The 15,586-nt window shown below is 39.9% G+C and overlaps 1 protein-coding gene across 1 annotated transcript in view; it reads right to left on the bottom strand.

The window, feature by feature from the left end:
• TAFA4 (TAFA chemokine like family member 4) overlaps positions 1-15,586 on the bottom strand; it is a 232,445-nt gene that overhangs the window by 19,451 nt on the left and 197,408 nt on the right. Inside the window, exon 2 of the mRNA XM_007946084.2 lies at positions 6,138-6,293. Within this exon, the coding sequence (XP_007944275.2) occupies positions 6,138-6,293 (156 nt within the window). The remainder of the gene's footprint in view (positions 1-6,137; positions 6,294-15,586) is intronic.

The raw sequence follows: 15,586 nt of genomic DNA on the forward strand, positions 1-15,586 counted from the left end.
AATTGTGGTCAATGACATGAGACAAAGTATATGTGAACTGCTGTATGAAAAGTGAATTTACTCTGTAAATCTTCACCCAAATCCTAAAAAAAAAAATGCTTCATGTCATCATCAAGCATGGTAGCATCATCTGCATATTGCAGGTTGTTAAAGAGTCCTCCTCTAAGCTTCATGTACTCCAGCATCTTGGATTATTTGCTCAGCATACAGATTGAATAAATATGGTGAAAGGATACAACTGTGACACACTCCCTTCCTGATTTTAAACCACACAGTGTCCCCTTGTTCTGTTCAAAGAACTGCTATATACAAGTTCCACAAGAGCACAATTAAATGTTCTGGAATTCCCATTCTTTGTAATGTTATCCATAATTTGATATGATACTCACAGTCAAATGTCCTTAATCCTAGAGGCCTTAGGTTAAACTTTAGATTTTTTAGATTTTAGATTTTAATTCCCACCTTGTAGTGTAGGAATTTGTATTCTAAGATTTGTATTCTAAGAGAATGTGTGCTAATAAGAAATACAGTTTTTTTGAACAAAGTTCACCTAGGATTTTTGAGAAATTTTTGAGAAATAAAAATGGCTTTTGAGAAATAAAAATGGCATCCATGAATTTGATAGGTCATCTTATCAGAATCAATTATCATGGTTTGATTGATATGCTTGTGTGTGGAATTTCCCATGGGTCAGGATTATTGGATTATTTTCAGTGTGATGAACTATCATACCCTCTCATTTTCATTAGGAACTTAAGAGACTTTATTCTGATCCCCTACCAACTACCATGATTCCTTCATTGGTGTGTGCCATGGAGGTAATTCCAACTCACAGTGACTATATGACAGAGTAGAACTGCCCCATAAGGTTTCCTTGGCTAGAATCTTTACAGAAGCAGATCACCAGGTCTTTTTCCTGCAGGCCCACTAGCTGGGTATGAACCACTGACAGCTTAACCATTGTGTGATCAGGGCTCCTCCCCTACTTTAGTACTTTGAGAGTAAAAGTCATCCTAAGTCATCCTAGATCCTAGCCTTTTTTAACTTTTTCTTTGACACCAGACACAAACCTGATGAATGAACAAACCAAAGTGCTTTTGTAAGTAATGACAGCAATAGAAAAAAACTGCTTTTAAGTGATATAAAGACCCTGTGTCTCATCCCCCATAAAGCCATTAAAGCCATGAAGGTTATTGGCAGTACAAATAGTAACACTCATCCTTAACTAAGCTTAACTAAGCAAACTGACATCTCAGAAAAGTAGAAAAATTCAGGCATCATAAAAAAAAAAAAAAAAAGACTCCACTCCTATTCCTAAGCTTCAGTCTTATCAATCTTTATTCAGAAAAAATTCTCTTTGATAAAATAAATTAAGCTTTATTGTGCTACACATTCATCTCATTTTATCATATGATAATTCATCTTTGTTGAACTATATTTTTTTTTATTTTGTTAAGTTTGTAGAATAGAGTTCCCACCACAAAAACAGCCTTGTAATCGCCAAAGAAACAAGGGCCTTCCCCAAGAGCTGATGCCCTGGGTTTCCATGTCTAGCCTCCTCAACTGTGAGAAAATAATTTGATTACTCAGGCAAAAAAAAAAAAAAAAAAACACACAACTACCACCTATCTGTTTTAGGACCTAAATAACCATAACCATAAATAACTATAACCATAATACCATACCCAAAATCAAACTGTTATCACATCGATTCCAATGCATAAAGACCACATAGGACAGAGCATAGAGCATAATTGCCTCATATGGTGTCCAAGGTTATAATATTTATGGGAGCAGATTGCCACATCTTTCTCCCACTTACAGACGGGTAGTTCAAATTGCCAACCTATTGGTTAGCAATGATGCCAACACCAGGGCTCCTTCAAGTAACCACAGACACAGTCCAATAATTCAGGTTCTGCCCCCCCCCATGAGATAAGTTTTGCTGGGGGTAAGGAACCACCAGCTAATTTTTCTAATAAAATTAGACTGTTCAACTAATAACACCCATGATTTTATGCAAAAGCAATGAAAATAAAAATACTAGGTAAGTATCTATGGTATGGATTAACAAAAATGCATAAGGATATTCTAATTTCTATTTCTATGTAACTATGTAAGGATATTCTAATTTCTATGTCAACATTAATTAGTGTTCCACTGCAACATCTTTTGCCTTTGTTTGTCTTTGTTTTAATTTAAATGTAAATTCAAGTGAATCCTATGTTTTAGAGCCTCTCTATTTTTATTGACAAATAAGATAAGAAGAACATATCATCAGAGACTAGATCTTCCCACATGCCAATTAATAGCATGATATTGCATAGTTATTATGGGATAAAGATTAAGCAGGCATAGCTAAAAATCTCCAATGGAAACATAAGGAACAGAAGAACAGGATGATATGAAAACAGACTCACTGTCTAACACATGCCTCATGCCTGAACTACAACTTCCTGCACCTGATCAGTTACTTTGATTCGATAAACATCCACACTATGCTAACTGCATACAGCAGAAGATGAAGACATAACCACAGCCTCATCTTTGGGTAGTCTGTCTCTCACAACTCTTGTCCTAAAATCACATATTTATATAAACTTCTCCTATACTGTCCAATATACAGGCTTCTTGCCAAATGTGCCTACTCAAACAAACTCACTGCCATTGAGTAGATTCCAACTCATAGTAACCCCTCCTTGGATTTCCAAAGCAGTATCACTATTGAAGTAGATTGCCCAAACTTTCTTCCAAGGAGTGGCTGGGGGGTTTGAAGTGCCAGCCTTCTGGTTAGCAGTCAAGTGCCTTATGTACTATGCCACCCGAGTGTATTGCATTTTAATATAAACTATAATGAGACTGAGGAAATGAATTTTTAGTTTTTTAGACACATTTCAAGGGCTCACAAAAATAGCTCCACAAAGAAGAATGAAGAAAACCAAAGATTCATGGAAACAATTAGGCCGAGGATCATATGGTATACCAGTTGCTTGGCCTATACAACTATGAGACCAGAACAAGATGGTGCCCAGCTACCACTGTCAACCACTTGGAGGAGGATCTCTGTAGGAGATCCTGGATAGAGTTGGAGAACAATCATGGGAGAACAGAAAGGCTGTGTATGTACAGGGAGCCAGGAGTGCATGGTGCATGGAGGGATGGACACAGGGAAGAGGTAACTATGAGGAGGGGAGCTATTGCATTGTGGGAAATTGAATTTGCTCTGTAAACTTTTACCCAAATTATAAATATCAAAAAAAAGAACAAATAGCTCCATATGGCTATTGACTACTGTTACAAATTACGTGTCAGAAATCCTAACCCCTCTGTCTGTGGATGGAATCTCATTTGGGAATAGATTTTTCTGTTAGGTTAGTGAGGCCATGTCAGTAAATGATGTGTCTTAAACCTAACCACGTTAGAGATATGAAAGGAGCAGGTTAGGTACATCTAAAAGAACTCCAGAGAGGCTGAGACAAGGATTTTCCCCTCACAACTGACAGAGTCTGGAAAGCTTTCCCCTAGAATGAGAATGAGTGCCTTCAAATGGGACTTCTAGGCCTCCTGCACTGTGAGAAAATAAATTTGTTTTTTAAAACCACCCACCTGTAATTCTGTTACAGCAGCAATGTACATATGGACAATTCAATTTCCATCATCACAGACAGTGCTCTCTATAGACTGCTCAGATGTCACATAACTGGATCATCACTTATTGATCCTCTGACCTATCTAGTTAGCCAGTGAGTCTGTTTTTTTTCTATGGACATAACCTAAATGCCCATCAATACAGGATTATGATCTATCCACACAATAGAATCCTGTGGAACAGTTGAAAAGATCAAGGTACACCTATAGGTACACCTATATATACTAGCACATAAAGATCTCTACAAACTAATACTGATAGGAATAAAGCTACTTAGATTACGAAATATCCAATGTGATACGACTTGTGTAACACACCATACGTGAAATCTATCACATATTTTCTAAAGATATCTCTGAATAAATAAATGGGTATTTTGCCCATGTGCAAAATTTAACACAAGCCAGTTTAGCATAAGGTATTAATGAAGATGTTAGTAATACTCACTACCCTATCAGTACCTTCTACACATTAATAAAAGTGGTTTGAGTACTAAAAAAATCATAATTTACAGGAAAGATTTCTTTATACCCTAGGGCTCTAGAGTAGACTGACTATAAAAAACAGTATGCTGCAATTTATAAATTCTTTTAGAATAAATTTCAAACCTGTAAAGGCAAACACACACAGTTGTTTACCTTTTAAGGCCAAACTATGGTTAATGATGAATCAACTCTTCAACTCTCCTCTGTGCTACAATTTGTTCACGTGCCTTCATTCCCCAAACATGTACTTAGCATCACATCAGTTATGGCTGTCTACCTCCAAAATCCAAAAAAAAAAATCAGCTACTAAAAACCCTATGGAGCAGTTCTACTCTAAGATATCCAGGATTGCCATGAGTCATAATGCACTTGGAGTCATAATGCACTTGACAACAACTGGTTTTGTTGTGGTTCTTTTATGGGCCAGACAACTGGGGAGAGATGTACCTAAAACAGATTTAGTCTCCTCCCTTAATCTGTTGATAGTCTAACCAGAAAGAAACAGCATTCAACAAGGTTTAACAAGGTTTTACCACAAAATGGGATAGATGTCATGAACTAAAAGTTTGGAGAGACACAAAAATATAGATAGGAAAGAGTAGGAATTAAGTACAAAAAAGATGTGTGGAGGAAGGTAGGCAATGATTCAGGCCAAGACAGAAATGTAAAACCCAGAGATGAAAGGAAATGGAAAGAATTCCCATTTGGCTGCACGTGGTAGTGGGAAGGGAAAATGAGACGAGCTGGGTCAGGCAGGGCTTTGTAAACCGTGGTACAGAATTTGGATGATTTTACCTTAAAGGCAGTGGGAAGTCACAGAGGTGTGGTTTTACATGATCAGTTCTGTTTTCACAGAAGGTTCATTCTGGCTACAGAGTAGAGAATGAAAGAACAGGAGTAACAAACTTGACAAAATTTCCTGCTTTTAAATGCAGTGTTGGACCTTAGACTGTGGAAGTAGCAGCCAGCCAGGATAGAGAAAAATGGACTGACTGATTTGAGAGAGGGCAGAGCCAGAATGGGCATGATTTGCTTTTCTTTCAATTGATGGAGAACGTAAATACGGCATACTGTATCATCTGGGTGAGGTACAGGAATTTAGCCAATTTCTTTAAAAGCTAAAGGTCTTTATCATCTTTTACAGGTCCATAATCTTTTATCTACAATTCCCCAATCCAAAAAGCTCTAAAAATGGAAAGAAGTGGCAGTAAAACCCGATCTGAATTAACATGAGGTTCTTCATTTTGCCTTATGTCATTCGACATGAATATTCATATATTTCACTGCAGAAATATTAATATCTACAATTGACTGCTAACCAGAAGGCTGGAGGTCCAAACCCAGAGAGGGGTCGCTATGAGTCAGGTCTGACTCGAGGGCACATAACAACAACAATAACATGGGTGCTGCCAAGGAACCCATTAGGTATCTTACTAGGTATCTTACATAATAGACCTATAAGGTACTATGTTAACAAAAAATACAAACAAACCAACCCACTGCCATCGAATCGACAATTCGACACAACAGAGTAGAACTGCCCCGTTAGTGTTTCCAAGGCTGTAAAGGTTTATGGAAGCAGACTGCCACATCTTTCCCCAGTGCAGTAGCTACTGGGTTCAAACTGCAAACCTTCTGTTTAGCAGCTGAGCACTTTAACCACTGTGCAAGAAAGGCTATTACTCTTTTAAAATTTAAATGAAATCTAAATTTGGCAACACATTTGGTTGGTCCCTGACAAGAAATTGTCTATCTGAGAATCTCCACTTACAGGCAGCTGACATCTTGCTAATACATACCACCTTTGACCACACAGTCCATGTGTGTTTGCACTAAGGGAAGACAATACAGACTTACCTTACTCATCAAGAAGTTTTTGGAGTCACATTTATGTCCATTTTTGGACTGACAGCGACCTGGAAGCAACCTATACATCTACAATAAAGTAGGAAAGCTCTTGGTAGTTTTACAAGTGATGAAAAAAGTAACCAGAAAGGTCTTACCTTCAACGCAAGAAGGCTGTGCCCGAGTTGTGCCAGCAACCTGTCCTGGGAAGCAGGAACACTTGACTGTTTGAGAACGTTCTTCAATGCGGTTCTTATTGCAGCATCTGTGCACAGCAACAACCTCACAGGTCCCTTGCTTGATTTGGTGGTGGCCTAGAAGGTAATGAGAGAGAAAAAACAGACCTAAGGCTGTAAGGAGGAAATGAAACCACCAAGAACACCATGGACAATGAAGTGTACAAAAGACTCCTGTAAAGCTCTAATGGGCAAAATACGTGCCTCCTAGTATCACATCCATGGTTATGTTTTATCACATGGTACTGATGTGTACCAACTTGATGCAAATAGAATTTTTTGCAAGATTTTTAGAAGTTTGCAGAAGCAAGAGAGAGTGCGCTTAACTTAGGAACAGCTGGAATCATTTTGGGATAGTTACAACTGTGTGTAAACTTATCTGGATCACAATTCAAAGTGGTTTAGCAGGTATGATGTAGACCTCCCCCATGATGAGCTCTGAAATAATATAATCAACTCTGTGATGAGACCTGCTATAAGCAGCCAATCAGTTGAAAGGTGTGGCCTACTTCTAATATATATGGAAGAGCTCTGGCAAAGCTCACTGGCTCTTTGCTTGATTTGGATCCCACATCTGGCTCATCACTATCTGACCTCCAGTTCTTGGCCTTGAACCAGAGGCCTGCCAATCTTGGGTTTGTCAGTACTGGCAGCTACGTGAGTCAGGAGAAGCCTCCAGCTTAATGTCTGCCCATGGACTTGGGATTTGCTAGCTTCTGCAACTGTGTGAGCCATTTCCTTGAGATAAATTTCTCTCTCTCTCTCAGCTTCACTAGTTTTACTTCTGTAGAGAACCCAGACTAAGGCACGTTTTCATGTCAGGACCCGAGTGAGTAATTCCACATTTTGAGTCTGTCATCCTACTCAGGTAACAGTTTGAAAAAGGAACACCTGACTGGTTACATGCTATGGTCTAAATAAGGTCTAACCCCTATAACTGTGAATGTGACCCTCTTTAGAAATAAGGCTTTTGTAAAATTAATGAGGTCATACCAAGGCAGGGTATGTTCTAAACCTTATCTTTTTTGCATGGTGCTTTACAAGCGAACAGAACAGACATAAGAAAGACCGACCATGTGACAATAAACCCAGGACTACTGGCAAGGTAGGATTGTTTCCTACAGTTTATACCCTGATTTGGACTTTTAGCCTCCAAAACTGTGAGACAATGAATTTCTGTTCTTTAAAGCTTATCCATGCTGTAGTATGTTTGTTGCAATAGCACTATGTTAGTAAGACACATGACAACTGTGGCAGCCAGCCTCTAAAGTCTCTAGTAGTCACCTTTGTGCAGTCCACGCATTGTACCAGGGTTAGTCTGTGTGAACAGCAGTGTATGGCAGAAGTGATGTTGTGTCACTTCCAAGATTAGATGGCCTCCATCTTAGGTGCTGCTCTCATTCCCTCTAATCACTCACTCTGGGGACGTCTTGCTTAAGCCAAGCCAAGCCAAACCAAATTCACTGGCATCGAGTCGATCCTGACTCATAGCAGCCCCTCCTTGGGTTTCCAAGGCAGTATCACTACAGAAGTAGATTGCCCCATCTTTCTTCAGAGGAGTGGCTGGTGGTTTGAACTGCTGACCTGCTGGTTAGCAGTCAAATGCCTTAGGCACTACGCCACTATGAAAAATTCCCTGTGGTAAGGAATGGAAGTCTCCTCGAACAGCACATGAGTGAACTTGCAAGCAGACTCCTTGTGCAGTCCCATCCAACACTGAACCAGTGCTGGTCTGTATGACAACAGCAATAGAGGGGCAGAAGGGATGCTATGTCACTCCCAAGATTATATCTTAAAAGATACTGATGCCTATTCTCTCTCTGTGTCATCATGCACTCTAAGAAAACCATCAAGAGGAGCCCTATGGAGAGGCTCATGGAATAACATGGAATAAGGAACTAAAACCTGTTGCCATCAGTCACATGATGAAGTATGTAAATAGATCCTCCCTTCAGAGCCTTGGCCAACAGTTTAACTCAATCTCATGAAAGACCCTGAAGGAGAACCACCCAAGTACTCCCAGATTCTTGACCCTCACGAACTTCATGAGAGAATACACGCGTAGGGTTTCAAAGTTTTGGGATAATTTTCTATGCAATTATAATATATAACTAATACACCAACTCTGGTGATACCAGGCTTGAGGGATTACCTTTGTTGTGATAGAAATAATGTAAACAAGATTGTAGCAGCAATGTTTAGACATTATTAATGAAAGACAACATTTTTTGAATACCCTCAGGCGCCCTTGTGATTTTTCAGATACACCCATTTACATATAAATTGTTATATGAATTATAAGCAATCTTATCTACTCATTAAAACAGGTCTCCCCATGGATTCCCACTGGTGAAGGCTATGCCTGGTTTCTTTCACCATATGTGCTTAAAAGTAACAACTCTTGCTTAAAAATGTTCCATAATTCAGACTTTTTATCCATGCAGTAACGGCTTCCTCCAAATAACCTCTATTATTCTGATTTTTTTCTTGCCTTTCCCTGTCACACTATCTTAAATGTTGGTGGAAGCAAAATTCAATTACTGGAGAGAACAAACACTAAGGGAAAGCTTCATTTGTAAAACACATGAAGGCAGAAACTGTGCCCAGAGAATCAAACTACCAGCAAGAGGGAAAGTTTTCAATCTACTACTGAAGAAAACATAAATATGAAAGAAGTGATTAAAAGTATAAACCTAATTAAATATTTACAACAAGGTGTTGATTTCCTATAGGAAGTTGTATACAACTGTTAAAAAAAATTAAAGAGTAATTACAGTGTCAGTAAAGTAGCATGAGACTTTAGCACTGAGTAAGCAGAAAAGTGAGGCTTGGCAAAGGTTGACAGAAATCCTTCTTTTGGTTTCTAATCTCAAATAAGCACCTTTAGGTCAAACACTTCCAGACAACTAATGACTAGCTAAGGGGAGAGCCAAGATGAATTCATACACAATCATCAAACAGTAACTGCCCTAGCTGTTGGCCATCATGCCTTAATTAGATTTTTAAATGATCCAGGAGTGTCCCTAATGGAGGCAACTCTAAAGAAAAAAAAAAAAGAGAGAGAGAAATATGCTTTAGTAACTTCTTGGAATACTCAAGAAGTGATTTGGATTGAATACTGTGCTACATTGAAGAACACATGAATCATCTCACAATGTGGATGAGCGTGGACATTATGCTGAGTAAAATAAGTCAATTGCAGAAAGAAAATATCATGTGAGCCCACGAGTATAAAAAGTAAGTCGAGGAAGGGTTTGCTTAGGGAAGGGAATTCACTTTGCAGGTTACTGGGGATGGGAAGGAAGGAAGGAGATGGCAAAATTTTGGACTAGTTGGGGGTCACATGCTGATTTGGATAAGGGGAGGGATGGAAAGAGTCAGTGACAGGCATGCTGACAATGAGGAAAGGGAGGCCACCCAATTGTGCACATAAGATGTAGATGACAGAGGCTAACACCAGTATATCCACAATACTACGTTACCACTAACACCAAGCTACAGATAAATACACAGACAACTGAGAAGATCAGATGGGGGTCAGTGAAAAGGATTATACTCTAAACCAATGATAGATTGAGCAGAGACTAATCTTGCATAGATATTGGTGATACAAAATACCCTCAATCATTACAGAAGCAACAGAAGACAGACATGGACCAATCCCTCATAGACAGCCAGACACCTTGGGAGAGAGAACCACTGGATTTGCCAATTCAGGACCATAGTCCTGGGGGACACCAGGCTCAACTGGCACAACCTAATATATAAAAACCTTGTTTCACAACCTACTATGAAAGACAACCTACTATGAAAGTAGTGACTGGGGTCTTAAAAGCTTTTGAGCAGCCATCTAAGATGCAGCTAATGGTCTCCTCTCATCGGAAGCAAAGAAGAGTGAAGAAAACCAAGGGGATTTGGAAACAATAAGCCCCAGGATATGATGGACCTTGAGACCAGAAGAACTAGATGGTGCCCAGCTACAAAGCCAACCACTCAGGAAGGGATCAAAACTGGAGATCCTGGAATAGAGTGGGAAGAAAAATGTGGAACAAAATTCAAAAACACAATAACAACCAAAATTACTGATCAGATGGAGTCTGGTGGGACCCCCAAGACTATATATAGCCCTGGGATACACTTTGGGCCTGGGATAAAACTCACTTCCAAGGACAGGCTCTCAGCCCAACAGTAATAAGACTTACATGCAGAACACCCAACCCAGGGCGATGCACCCACCTACTCTACAGAGACGCATCCATTGAACCAATCAGCCATGGGGCACCAGAGGGGCAACATTCACATGGAGGAAAAGCTGGACAGACAAGTGGACATAACTAAGAAGGGTGAGGGGTAGGATTACTTAGAAGGGAGGGGAGGAAAGTGGGTTAGAGTTGGGGATAGTAATTGGGGAGTTAAATGAAATGTATGTGAAATGTTGAATGTAAAACAAATTCTGCTCTGTAAATTTGCACCTAAAGCACAATTTAAAAAAATAAGTAAGAGGAAGAAGTGATTTGGATGTTCATCAATTTCATAGTTTGCTTAAACTGGTTGCTAATTAGTTAAGCATGTGCAGCAGGTGGAATAACAGCTCCCAAAAATTCATGTCCACATGTAACCTCAGAATGTGACCTCATTTGAAAATAGAGCCTTTGCAGGTGTAATTCATTTAGGATTATCAGATGAAATCTTCCTGAAATTATGGTGGGCCCCTAAATCCAATGACCGGTGTCCTTATAAGAAGAGGAAGCACACACAAGCGCAGAAGAGAGAGGGAGGTGCAGAGGAAAGGTGACTATGTGAAGACAGAAGCACAGACCAGAATAATGCTTCAAAAAGCCAAAGCAAGCCTGTGCTCCCAGAAGCTAGGAGAGAGGCATGGCATGGGAACTTCTCCAAAGCTTTCAGAAGGAACCAGCTTTGCCAATACCTTGATTTCAGACTTTTGGCTTCCAGGACTTTCAAAGAATAAATTTCTGTTATTTTAGGTCACCAAGTTTGCAGTAACTTGCAATGGCTGCCTTAGAAAATGAATACAGCATCTATCCATCCACACATCCACAAATAAAAATGGCTTTTTTTTTTCTTCCACTTTTACTATTCCAACTGAGGACTTGGGTTTACATTATCTCTGAATATTCAGTTAATCCTGGTCTGAATTTTACCTGCTATTATACATCACGGGAGCTCTGGTAGCATAGTGGCTACGGCACTTGACTGCTAACCAGAAGGCTGGCGGTTCAAATCCACCAGCCACTCCTCGGAAGGAAGATGGGGCAATCTACTTCCGTAGTGATACTGCCTCGGAAACCCAAGGAGGGGTCACTATGAGTCGGGTCCGACTCGACGGCAAACAACAACAACAACAACATTATACATCACTTCATTGGAGCTCTGGTAGTGTAGTGCCTAAGAGACTTGACTGCTAACCAGAGGGCTGGCTCCACAGCAATACTGCCTTGGAAACCCAAAGAGGCGTCGCTATATGAGTCAGATTCGACTCAACGGCACAAAACAACACCAACAACATACTTCACTGTTTTAAGATACAAGTTTTTCCATCTTTTATCATACAGCAGTTGTCCCGACTGATAACACTTAAAATTATAAACAGCCTTGCTTCTCTTTATTAGAGACATACAAAAGAGTAGTATCTCTCACAGTTCCACAATGGATTTTACAGTAGGTTACAGCCACAGTTGTGATTCCTCGCAAATATTCATCTGTGTAATTTTGTAAAAATGCTATGGGGTAAATACTACTTTTTACTCTTATTTTACATTTGACAACATGTACAGAGATTATCTAACCTGCCCAAAGCCACACAGGTAGAAATTGGAAAAGGTGGGCTTTGAACCCAGCCAGTGTCAATGCTCTCTCATGGGATATGGGGCAAAGTTCCCCTCTTGCTTTATTAGGTAAGTAGTTATCAAGTAGACCCAAAACATGGTCTCTACCACCAAGCCAAAAATGTAGCTCAGTTTCCCAGTGAAAACATCTTTTCCATTTGATGACAGTATTTGTACAACTGTCACAGTGCTAGTCTTCCTGGAAACGTGTATACCAGTGACATTAGATCTTTAAGTAAGGGTGTGTTCCAATTCTTTGTCATTTACTGCTCCTTGCACAGAGGAAACAGGTACCAGAAAGTTGAAACAACTGGTAGCATGATGCTGAAGATAAGAGCCCAGTGTGCGCTACATATAGAAATCACTGACTATACTTACCTGAACAGCTCCTGTTGTAAACACATACATCAGTGTACGAGGTATGATAGTGTTGTATGGGAAGAAATGAAAGCTGAATACAAACAAGAAACTAGTGGTTTCCGTGGTAAATGTGCTTGTTCATTATTCCTGGTACCAGAGAGTGGCCACCTCAGTAAATTCACTTAAAATCAACATGATTTTTCCCACTTAAACAGTGGAGGAACATTTTGGTTTGGGTTCATTATTGAAAAATGAAGCAAAATACATGTACTTAACATGAGGCCCATGCAGTAAGTGAGAGGTCATAGCTTCAATTTGTCATAGCAAGTTCCAAAGTATGAACTGGCATACGTAAGACTAAGGAATCTAGAAAAGGAGCTGCTCACTGGTGAGAAACTGGCCAGAGAGAAAATGAAACCATATCCTCTTTGTGCTGTGAATCCTTGTCAGTTGCTAGGCCATTTCCCTTCCAGTTGTTTCTCGTGGATAACTGGGTGGGTATTTATCTCTATGTATTTAACCAACACTTAAGTGTAGCATACTATGTGCTAGACTCTGCTCTCTGTGTTTTATACCTGGAGAGAGTTAAAGCAGTTACTTGATTCCTTCCCATACTCTTGAAATTGTAATAGAGTTGCATATTTTCTTTTTTTAAAAAAAAAAAAAGACGACTTAAAAATATCGGTATATAAGGTCCCTAGGTGGTACAACTGGTTTGCACTCAGCTGGCAACCAAAAGGTTGGCAGTTCAAACCCACCCAGTAGCACCACGGAAGGAGAAGCCTGGCAGTCTACCTCCATAAAGATGATGGCCCAGAAACCTAGGGGGCAGTTCTATTCTGTAACACATGGGGTACCCTGAGTCACTAAACCCCCCACCAATTACAACAAAAATATCGGCCCGCTTGTAAGATGTGCAGTACCTAATTTGACACCAACCAAAAAATATAACATAGACATCATTAAGCATTATGGTAATCCTTATGACAAAATCAATTGCTTTGGGATAGCTTTAGAGGATGGATTAACTCTATCTGGAGAGTAAACTGCTTAAATGCATATCGTTTTTTCTCATTAAATATACTTTTGAGAAAATTTTCAAATAACAGGAGAAAGACCCATTTGTCCCAGTGGAGGCAAAGCCTTTCCATTGTAAAAGGGGTAACATATAAAACCACATCTGCAATAGAAGTTTTCCAGTTAAAACTACTTGAAAGCTGATAGAGTGAAGGCATCAGATTAGGGTGACTCTCTTCATGCTATTATTTCCCTTGGATCTTTTCCTTTTTGTTCAAATCCTTTCTCTCCTTCTGCCCGGCACTAAATACTACACCCTCAAAGGGATGCCTCACACCCCAGTGATCTTTTTAGAAGGCATTTATTTGATTCTCCATGGCATGCTCTGTCTGTGGGACGAGAACAGAGGAAAGACACAACTGGATACAATATTTCATGAAATGAAAACAGAATGAGGCCATGACTAGCCACTGCCTTTAGTAAACATGTCCAGTATGTTGTTGTGACTTCCTTGTAATTTTCAATGTTCTCCCCCTAAACCAACACCAGGTTGACTTTCAGTCAAAATGGGAGATGTCACAGGATGGAAATTAAGACTCGTAACCATCATCCACTGGACAGACTTGGTGATGATGTTGTGGAGATAAATATTTACTGAGCCCTTTCATGTGCCAGGGTCTCTGCTAGGTGCTGAAGATAGAGCAGTAAAGAAAAAAGATACCCTTCCTGCAGTCTCAGAAAGTAGAGCCACCAAACAGAAATATCTTACACTGCTCCTAAGGCGGTAGTTGACTTAACTATATGCTGGGAGTATAGAGAAAGCACTAGACTTGCAGTCAAAACACTCGAGCTGGAATGTCAACTTCTAGACTTGGGCAATTCAATTCAGCCTCTCTATCTCACTGTCCTCCAATATAAATATTTTATTATCTACTTCACATGATGGATATGAGGTTTAAAATCAAGTGCCTAATGAACACAGTGAGCTTACTGAAATGCACGGGGTGCTGCACAATGAATTTGTTTGTTCACATACTTATTCAATAAATGTATTCAGCATTTACCTTGTGCCAGGCACAGAAAAAAACAAGAACCACCCCCCCCACCAAAAAAAAAAAAAAAACCCACAACATTGTCCTTGGAGACTTTCTGTTGTAATGATGAAAGAAAAAGGGAGAGAGAAAGAAGATACAATTTAAAATGGGGAGTTCTAAGAAGGTAGAGTTTGAGTTAAAAATTAAAATGGATGAGAAAACACATCACACAGAAATATCTGAGGGGAGTAGGTGAGTGTGACAGGAGCAGTGTGAGAAAAAGCAACATTAGTAGGCCATGATACCAGAGAGATGAGGGAGGGTAAAAGGGGAAATTACATAGGGCTTGATGGGTCATTATGAGGACGTGAGCTTTTATTCTAAGTGGGCAAAAGATGCCATGGGGAGTTTTGATTTCAGAAAGGCTTGAACTGACATACATTTAAAAAGTATTCTCTTGTTATCAGAATAGATTAAAGGGGGGCAAAAATGGAAACAGGACACCAGGTTTGGCATGGTAATCCAAGGACAGATGATGGAGGCCTAGACCAATGTGGTAGCAGTGGAGTAGGTAAGAACAGGTTACATTATTGATTAGGTAAATGTTCAGGGTTTGTTGATAGACTGGACATGAGATATAAGAAGAGAGATGTCAAAGATTTTTGTTTTGAACAACTAGAAGAACAGCGTTCTGGTTACCTAGTGCCACTCTGACAGAAATATACCACAAATGGGATGGCCTTAACAAACAGGAGTTTATTCTCAAAATTTGGAGGCTTTAAGTCCAAGTTCAAAGTGCCAGGCTGTAGGGGCTGGGTGAAAGCCCCTCAACCTTGGGGTCTAGCTCTGCTTCCTGCTCCTGGCCCACTGAAGCTAGAGGCATTTCTTCGCTCAGATAGCTGCTGGCTGCTGAGGCTGAGAAGCCCCAAGGTTGACAGGGAAAAAGGCACAGTCCTGATATTACCAAACCACATGGCAGGCCATTAACTTAAGTCCATTGTAAGTCCCAAGGTTGGCAGAGCATAGCAGGCTGCTGAGCAATGACATGGCTACATGCAGGATCCAAGCATGCCATAGACTACAGCCCATTCCCAAGGCTTCTCCTTATATA

Source organism: Orycteropus afer, unplaced genomic scaffold (genome assembly GCF_000298275.1).
Source record: "Orycteropus afer afer isolate SDZICR_OR568_19922 unplaced genomic scaffold, OryAfe1.0 scaffold00149, whole genome shotgun sequence".
Taxonomy (NCBI): Eukaryota; Metazoa; Chordata; class Mammalia; order Tubulidentata; family Orycteropodidae; genus Orycteropus; species Orycteropus afer.